The 10,000-nt window shown below is 41.9% G+C and overlaps 1 protein-coding gene across 1 annotated transcript in view; it reads right to left on the bottom strand.

The window, feature by feature from the left end:
* LOC123508271 (probable G-protein coupled receptor CG31760) overlaps nt 1-10,000 on the bottom strand; it is an 83,349-nt gene that overhangs the window by 46,513 nt on the left and 26,836 nt on the right. Inside the window, exon 4 of the mRNA XM_045261879.1 lies at nt 4,277-4,477. Within this exon, the coding sequence (XP_045117814.1) occupies nt 4,277-4,477 (201 nt within the window). The remainder of the gene's footprint in view (nt 1-4,276; nt 4,478-10,000) is intronic.

The following is a 10,000-nucleotide window of genomic DNA, read 5'->3' as shown; positions in this document are numbered from 1 at the left end:
CATAGCTAAACTTAATCTAACCCTAGTGTGGACAAACTAAGGCTTAAGCAATTTATGTGGGCAAAGAAATATTAGTAAATTTGAAAGGAGTAGGTAATAAACAAGAGAAAATAGTATTGTGTGGATTTCATTTCCTTCCCGCTGGTGTGCACATGCCTGGGAGAGTGGCTTTTTCATTACAAGCTTTTTTATTTTGTATTTCAAATATTAATCGTTTTGAGTTAATATTGTATGTGAAATTAGAAGGTTGTGATTTTTTTTTTTTTTTCAATGTGGCCCTTGCACTGGAAAGGTTTATCCATCTCTGCTCTATCCTAATCTAATTTAATGCTAACTTTAATTTAATGTAACTTAACGTAATCTAACCTTACCTTATCTAACCTAACCAGACCTGACCTAACCAGACCTAACCTATCCTAACCTTACCTAACCTAACCTAACCTATCCTAACCTAACCTAACATATCCTATCCTAACCTAATCTTTGTGAAGTGAATATTATCTTACATAACTTTAACGTAAGGCAAAGTAACCAAACTTAACCTAACCTAACTTAACTTAAATTTATTCACTTCTAATTAACTTAACCTTACCTAAACTTCTAACATTATCAAACTTCTAAGTTAATAAAACTTCTAAATTAATTAACTTAACCTAACTTAACCTAACTTAACTTTATTCACTTCTAATCAACCTAACCTTACCTAAACTTCAAACTTAATCAAACTTCTAACTTAATAAAACTTCTAATATAATCAACTAACTTAACTTCTCTTAACCAAATTTCTTCCAACTCAATCAACTTTCTAACTAGCTAACTTTACCTAACAAAGTTTACCTAAACCTCGCCTAACTTGATATGATGTTGATTAATTGGCATTTTGTGGCTATTTGTAGAACCAGTCACTAATTTTGTAACAAGATTAAAAGATTACATCGGAACACACACACAGAGGAAGCTTAAACAAATATTTTTAGTATTGTTCCATGTATGTATGTATGTATGTATGTATGTATGTATGCATTCATGTATTTTTTCTATGTATCTATCTATCTAATCTTTGTCTGTCTGTCTCTCTCTCTATCTATATATATCTATTTTTTGTCCATCTCTGTCTGTTTGTCAGTCTATATAATTATATGTCTATCTGTCTGTATGTCTGTGTATGTATCTATATATCTGTCTGTCTGTCTGTCTGTCTATCTCTATCTATCTATCTTTTTGTATGTCTGTATGTCTGTCTATTTGTCTCAGTCAATCAATCAGTCTATTTATCTATCTATCTACCTATCTATCTATCTGTCTGTCTGTCTATCTATTTGTCTCTCTGTCTGTCTTTCTGACTGTCTGTCTGTGTGTCTGTCTGTCTATCTGTCTGTGTGTCTGTCTATCTGTCTGTCTATCTGTGTGTCTGTCTATCTGTCTGTGTGTCTGTCTATCTGTCTGTCTGTCTGTCTGTATTCCTGTCTGTCAATCTCTCTATCTACCTACCTATGTAACCTCTGTATAGTCTCTCTCTCTCTCTCTCTCTCTCTCTCTCTCTCTCTCTCTCTCTCTCTCTCTCGATCCAAAGGACTTCAATAACATCCTTACCTTTTCCTTCTCCGCTCCAAAGGATACAAGAAATTCTACTTTTGAGGATTCTTGCTCCATTTACCCTCTCTCTCTCTCTCTCTCTCTCTCTCTCTCTCTCTCTCTCTCTCTCTCTCTCTCTCTCGTTCGTCTTTTGGGAGTAAAATTTTTGCCTCTGAATTAATAAGAAGTCGAGGTTTGAGTAAGTTGCCTAATTTCTTATGACACTGCGTCGCTCTCTCTCTCTCTCTCTCTCTCTCTCTCTCTCTCTCTCTCTCTCCTGGGTCAAAATGTGTGGCGAGGAGTAGACTATGTTGTGCTAACTTTCTTCTTTCCTCATATTGTTGTTGTTGTTGTTGTTGTTGTTGTTTTCTACATTATCATTGCTATTATCATCTTTTTCTTCTTCTTGTTCGTGTTCTTCTTTTCTTCTTCTTCTTCTTCTTCTTCTTCTTCTTCTTCTTCTTCTTCTTCTTCTTTGTTATTGATATCATTATTGTTATTATTATTATTATTATTATTATTATTATTTTACTGTCTTTTGATTATCTTATTCTTTTGCTCATTCTTGTCCTCTTTCTCCCTTTTCCTATTCTTCTTCCCTCTCCCTCTCTTTTCCTTTCCTCCTTATCGCCCCAAGCTTTCCTTCACCCTTCCTTCTCTCCCTCGCCGCCTCTTCACAGCCCCGGCAGCGTCCCTTGGGAGTGAGCAGCCCTTCGAGGCACATTTGTCTTGTTAACTTAGCCCTCAGTCTCGTTTCTGTTAAGTAAAGGCCTGTTTTCCGAAACGCTCTGCTGTCTCGCCACAACTATTTTCCGAGGCCTAGAGACGGTCAGCGGGGTTCCCAAGGGTGTTTCTCCTGCTCGTTGTGTGGAAATGTTAATCTGTACTAGAATCGAGAAAAAAAGTGCTAAAATCTGTGTCACTGTTTGTTTTTCCAGTTGATAATGTGGAAATCTTGTTAATCTGTCACTACAACAGTTAAAACACCCTTAAAAACTCATGTCACTTATTGTTTCTCCTGTTGATGATGTGGAAAACTTGTTAATCTGTCTACCAAAACCTTTAAAAACGCTTTATTCTCTCTCTCTCTCTCTCTCTCTCTCTCTCTCTCTCTCTCTCTCTCTAAGCCCACAGAGAGGATTAGCCAAATTCACAAGGGATTTAAAGAAAGCAATAAGAGACACGGGTTTTTACGGGTGTTTTTTACAGTTCTTGTGACAGATTAACACTATTTCTACACTACTAGGAGAAGTAATAAGCAACACTAGTTTTTAAGAGCATTTTGACACTTCTAGCTACAGATTAACAGCATTTCTACATTACTGAGTGGAGAAACACTGTTCAGAACCCGGCTAATCATCTCCGTGGCCTTGAAAAATAGAAGCTGTGAGAGAGCAGTGTTTCCTAAAAAATATCACAGTATCTGCCTGTCTGTGTCTTCCTTGCCTTAGATGTTATTGAAACCTTGCCTCTCTGACCAAGGTAAGATTCCCTTCTCCCTCTCCCCTCTCTCTCTCTCTCTCTCTCTCTCTCTCTCTTCCCTTCCTTGGTGAAATGTCTAAAGTGAAGTTTTGGGGCAATAACAGGATAAACAACACGCGGGGAAGCCAAAAGATGAGATAAGAAGTTTGAAAGTTTGCTAAGCTTTGGTGTTTGTTTCCTCTCTCTCTCTCTGTTTCTCTCTCTCTCTCTCTCTGTGAATGTAATTTTTTTTCTCGTTATTTTTTTTCAGAACTTAGATTTTCACGCTCATCTGTCAATGTCACAGAGAGAGAGAGAGAGAGAGAGAGAGAGAGAGAGAGAGAGAGAGAGAGAGCATTGGTACTTTAACACTTGATATCACAGCATTTCACCTCTCTCTCTCTCTCTCTCTCTCTCTCTCTCTCTCTCTCTCTCTCTCTCTCTCTCTCTCTCTCTCTCTCTCTCTCTCTGCTCTCTGTGCTTCGTTCATACGTAACTCAATAGTCTTTCCCTCTCCCTCTCTCCCCCTCCCCCTCCTCCTCCCTCTCCCTCTCCCTCTCCTCTCTCTCTCTCCTTCTCCCTCTCCCTCTCCCTCTACCTCACCCTCTTCCTCTCCCTCTCTCTCTCCCTTTCCCTCTCACTTTCCCACTCACTCTCTCCATCACCTGCGTCATTGAAGACAAAGTGGAGCGAGAGAGAGAGAGAGAGAGAGAGAGAGAGAGAGAGAATTATCCCACTTTGAGCCTCTCCCACAGTAATCTCACCTCCTTTTCCTCCTACTCTCACCTACTCTCCCTTTCTCTCCTTCTCCTCCTCCTCCTCCTCCTCCTCCTCCTCCTCCTCCTCCTCCTCCTCCTCCATTTACAACTTCTTATTGGACAGTAGAGAGAAGATGATCTCTGTATTAGGAACACATGAAGAGGAGGAAGAGGAGGAGGAGGAGGAGGAAGAGGAGGAGGAGGAGAAGAAGGAGGAGGAAGAGGAGGAGGAGGAGATGATTCAGCAACTCAAAGTCTTGTGAGGGATTGTCTTGGATTTGAAAGAGAGAGAGAGAGAGAGAGAGAGAGAGAGAGAGAGAGAGAGAGAGAGAGAGAGAGAGAGAATACATGCATTTAATTTTGTTAGTATTACATGACAAATTACCTCTCTCTCTCTCTCTCTCTCTCTCTCTCTCTCTCTCACACACACACACACACACACCTAACCTAACCTAACCTAACCTAACCTAACCTAATCTTACCTTTACATTGCCAAATTTCCAAGTGAAGAAAACGACAATAGGTAAACACAGGATGATGATGATGGAGAGGGTGAGGATGGCAGCTCGCATCACCCAATTGAGGGACACAACACAGGGACTTCCATCTTCACAGCTCTCGCACCCCTCGGCACACGGCAGACACTCGAAGCTTCCCTCTTCTTCGTAGGTGGAAAACTCGCCCTGGAAAGAGAGAAAAGGTGAGGTTTGGTAAGGTGACGTGAGATTAAGGCCCCATATTTTTTAAAGCCTTCTGTACTTCACTTCCATTATTCTAAAGGGCTGTATTGAAATTGATACGTGTTTTTTAAGGTGTTTTCACGTTTCTAGAGGCAGATTGACAAGATTTTTGTATTATTAACTGGAGAAACACTCTTGTAAACCCCACTAGTCATCTCTGTGGCCTTGGAAAACAGTCATTGTGTGTGTGTGAAAGAGAGAAAGAGAGAGAGAGAGAGAAATATTGGCTTAACCCATTCAGTACCAAGACACGATTTCATATTCATTCTGGTTACTATTTGATGATTTTAAACAGCTTCAGGAACTTATATGAGGGATTACAATAGTGAAGACTGCCCATTAATCTTCTGAACTCCATAGACCCTTCCTGATGTCAATAAAATCGTCTAATCACACCCAAAACTCAAGGTGAAAATGCGTCCCAGTAGTGAAGGGGCTAAGACAAGCAGTAGGGCGTTCCATAGTTTAGTAGCAAAGGTGACCAATGATTGAGAATACTGGTTAGCTCATGCACTGGAGAGGAGGACAGGGAAGGAAAGAAACACAAAGGTACATTTATCCTTTATAACATGTGGCCTTATTACGGGAATTTCTGGGCTAAAGGTGATACTTTTTGAGGTACCTCCTATCTCAAACCCCACCCGCTAGGAAAACCGTTGCCCAGAGTGAGGAAGCCCAACCTTCACTCAACCGTAGACAGGATTCGAACCCGTGCGCTTGAAGACCCCTCGGACCCACAAAGCAAGCATCATCTCAATTTCAAAGCACTTAAGATTATTTTGGGATGTTTTTGATAGGCTGAAAGGGATTAACTAACTTTCAAATCACTTCAATATAGATTTGCAAGACGAATAAAATACAACACGAGCTTAGATATATGCTTCATAGTGCGAGGAGTTAGGTGTGTGTGTGTGTGTGTGTGTGTGTGTGTGTGTGTGTGTGTGTGTGTGCGCGCGCGCGTGTCAGAGAGAGAGAGAGAGAGAGAGAGAGAGAGAGAGAGAGAGACAGACAGACAGACAGACAAAGACAAATAGATAGATATATACATAGATAGATAGATAGATAGATAGATAGATAGATAGATAGAGAGAGAGAGAGAGAGAGAGAGAGAGAGAGAGAGAGAGACACTGGAATACACTCAGCAGTCAGGTTGTCAGTTCTGAGGCAATACTGAGCTAACAACCAATGCACAAGTGTTTGGCTGGGGAGGACAGGTGAAGAGAGGTAGGTGTGTGTGTGTGTGTGTGTGTGTGTGTGTGTGTGTGTGTGTGTGTGTGTGTGTGTGTGTGTGTGTGTGTGTGTGTTTCAGTGTTTGATCTGGTGCAGTCTCTGACGAGACAGCCAGACGTTACCCTACGGAATGAGGTCAGAGCTCATTATTTCCGATCTTGGGATAGGTCTGAGACCAGGCACACACCATACACCGGGACAACAAGGTCACAACTCCTCGATTTACATCCCGTACCTACTCACCGCTAGGTGAACACTGAACAGTGAACAGTGAACACTGAACACTGAACAGTGGACAATGAACAGTGAACAGTGGACAGTGAACAGTGAACAGTGGACAGTGAACAGTGAACAGTGAACAGTGGACAGTGAACAGTGAACAGTGGACAGTGAACAGTGAACAGGGGCTACACGTCAAAGGAGACACACCCAAATATCTCCACCCCGGTCCTCTGGCTTATGAAGCCAGCGCTCTAACCACTGAGCTACCGGGTGTGTGTGTGTGTGTGTGTGTGTGTGTGTGTGTGTGTGTGTGTGTGTGTGTGTGTGTGTAGTATTGAGGATTTTCTTGATATTAATGATGATAATACTAATAGTTGTAAAATACTACTACTACTACTACTACTACTACTACTACTACTACTACTACTACTAATAATAATAATAATAATAATAATAATAATAATAATAATAATAATAATAACAGTGAAAGAAAAGAACGAAACAAAAAAGAACAAAAATCAAAAGAAGAAGAAATGAGAGGAGGAGGAGGAGGAGGAGGAAGAGGAGGAGCAGAAGGAGGGGATGAGGAGGAGCAGAAGGAGACAGATGTACATGTAGATACAAATATGAAAAGTACAATATCTTCCAAGAGGAGGAGGAGGAGGAGGAGGAGGAGGAGGAGGAGGAGGAAGTGAAGCACGGGGAGGAGGAGAAGGAGGAGAAATAAGAACAAGAGAAGCGAACGTAAGCAGAAAGAAAAGCACACTTGAATAAAAGAAGAGAGAGAGAGAGAGAGAGAGAGAGAGAGAGAGAGAGAGAGAGAGAGAGAGAGAGAGAGAGAGAGAGAGATTTACTTTCCAGAATAAGACAATAGGAGAAAAAAGTATGGAAATTTTAATACGGAGATTCTTGTTATATATGAGTGCAATTTTTTCTTTAATTCAGAAATAAAACTAAAAAGAAAAAAATAAAATAAGTCAAACAGTTGCCAATTCAATTATTTAAAGTGACAACAATAGCTACTACCACTACTACCACTACCACCACCACTGCTGCTACTGCTGCTACCACCACCACCACCACTGCTGCCACCACCACCACCACCACCACCACCACCACCACCACACCACCACCACCACCACCACCACCACCACCACCACCACCACCACCACCACCACCACCACCACCACCACCACCACCACCACCACCACCACCACCACCACCACCACCACCACCACCACCACCACCACCACCACCACCACCACCACCACCACCACCACCACCACCACCACCACCACCACCACCACCACCACCACCACCACCACCACCACCACCACCACCACCACCACCACCACCACCACCACCACCACCACCACCACCACCACCACCACCACCACCACCACCACCACCACTACTACCACCACCACCACTACTCCACTACCACCACCCACCACTACCACCACCACCACCACTACCTACTACTACCACTACTACTCCACCACTCTCTCTCTCTCTCTCTCTCTCTCTCTCTCTCTCTCTCTCTCTCTCTCTCTCTCTCTCTCTCTCTCTCTCTCTCTCTCTCTCTCTCTCTCTTACTCTTTCTTTTCTCATTTTTCTTTCTTCATTTTCTTTCGTTCCTCTCATTAACATATTATTCTTTCTTCACGACTCTCTCTCTCTCTCTCTCTCTCTCTCTCTCTCTCTCTCTCTCTCTCTCTCTCTCTCTCTCTCTCTCTCTCTCTCATTATACTCTCCTTGCGGTTTTATAATATCCTTTCTCTCTTCCTCCACTTCCTCCTCCTCCTCCTCCTCCTCCTCCTCCTCCTCCTCCTCCTCCTCCTCCTCCTCCTTCTCCCCGGACTAATAATACTTTTAAATCATTATTGAGACTTTGCTGTAGAAAAGTTCCCCCTTTACCTCATAGAAAACGGAATAGTTTGGAATTGTCACCGCCTCTCGTTTTCTTTCACAGGAAAATGAGAAAGTATTTATTGCATTTGCTACTACTACTACTACGACTACTACTACTACTACTACTACTACAACTACTACTACTGCTGCTGCTGTTACTACTGCTACTACTATTACTATTACTACTACTACTACTACTACTACTACCACTACTACTACTACTACTACTACTACTATTACTACCACTATTTCTACTTCTACTGCTACTACTACTACTACGTCTACTACTATCATCAACACCACTATTACCACCACCACCACCACCACGAACAAGAACAACATAAAATATAATCTTAATGAAAACATGAGAAATAGACGGGAATGATAATAATGATAATAATAATAATAATAATAATAATAGAGAGAAACTTAAATACATGAAGTAATGATGATGAAAATTCTCTCTCTCTCTCTCTCTCTCTCTCTCTCTCTCTCTCTACACGATAATCCCGCTAATAGCAACACGCCCCGCATTTTAATTAACACCATTAAAACTTGCATCCTTCATCCACAAAAAAGCTTGAGATTGGAACAGACTAAAAATGGACTTGATCTTTCCATTTCCACCCTTCGATCTCATGTTTTATCCTGGAAGACCTTCAAAATTGAGCTTCCGTGGCTCCAGAATTCCTCTCACAAGTTTGGAATACAAGGGAGAGAGGGAGAGAGGGAGAGGGAGAGGTGAGAAAGGGAGAGGAAGAGGTGAGAGCGTGATGGGAGAGTTTAAAGTGACGGTGTGATCTCCTGTCAGTCAATGAGACGGGTTATTGCTGCCTCAGACTTGGCTAGGTTAGGTTAGGTTAGGATAGGTTGGGTTGGGTTGGGTTAGGTTAGGTTAGGTTAGGTTAGGTTGGGTTACTTCCGGGTTGCTTGCTTTTGAGTTTAAATTTACTCTCTCTCTCTCTCTCTCTCTCTCTCTCTCTCTCTCTGGTAGTATGGTATAAAAATATCAATATGTGTTTCATTTATTTGTGTGTGTGTGTGTGTGTGTGTGTGTGTGTGTGTGTGTGTGTGTGTGTGTGTGTGTGTGTGTGTGTGTGTGTGTGTGTGTGTGTGTGTGTGTGTGTGTGTGTGTGTGTGTGTGTGGGCGCGTCCGTCAGCCAGGCCCTGCGGACATGAAGGAGTGAATTGCTAAAAATATACTCTGATTTTAGCGAAAAATTTGTGTGCCAATAAAGTAAGAGGAATTTATTGACAATATTGCCAGATTAGGTGGCCGAATATTTCAGAGGACAAAGTACATGTGGTGGGGTGGTGGCAGTAGTAGTAGTAGTAGTAGTAGTAGTAGTAGTAGTAGTAGTAGTAGTAGTGGCAGTGGTAGTAGTAGTAGTAGTAGTAGTAGTAGTAGTAGTAGTATGGTGGTGGTGGTGGTGGTGTTGATAATGGTGGTGGTCGTGGTGGTGGTGGTGATGATGATAGCGGTGGTGGTGGTGTTGGTGGTGGTGGAGAGAAACGTGACAATTTTACAGAAGAGAGAGAGAGAGAGAGAGAGAGAGAGAGAGAGAGAGAGAGAGAGAGAGAGAGAGAGAGAGAGACAGAGACAATTCCAAACATGCCTTATAAACCTGAAAAGAAAAACACACTCACATCCAAACACAGAACACATTTCATCTTTTTTTTTTCTTTCCTTTATTCAAGAACAAGGGAGAGTTCGTTCCACCACCACCACACATTAACATACACTGCGACTTTTCACCACAACAAAGCGAATGTTGGATATCTTGCTATCTTCTTCCGCTATTTTCATGCCAATTGCTCTTCTGATTTTGCTGATTTGTGCCTCCCTTCCTCCACTCTCGCTGCATAAGACTGCTTTGTTTCTTTCACCATTTTTTTGTCCACTTCCCTAATGCATGAGTTAACCAGTACTGTCAGTTATTCATCCTTTTCTTTCCCACATTCTGCTTCTATATTTCCACCTTTCTATGAACTGAACGAATTGAAGACATCTATATTATTCTGTCCACCTCACTAATGCAAGAGTTAACCAGTACTTTTAATTATTCACCTCTATTCTGTCCACCTCTCCAGTGCAAGATTTAA

The sequence above is a fragment of the Portunus trituberculatus genome, chromosome 1, assembly GCF_017591435.1.
Source record: "Portunus trituberculatus isolate SZX2019 chromosome 1, ASM1759143v1, whole genome shotgun sequence".
Classification (NCBI taxonomy): domain Eukaryota; kingdom Metazoa; phylum Arthropoda; class Malacostraca; order Decapoda; family Portunidae; genus Portunus; species Portunus trituberculatus.
Note: the sequence above shows the minus strand (reverse complement) of the source record. Positions and strands in the feature narration are given on the sequence as shown.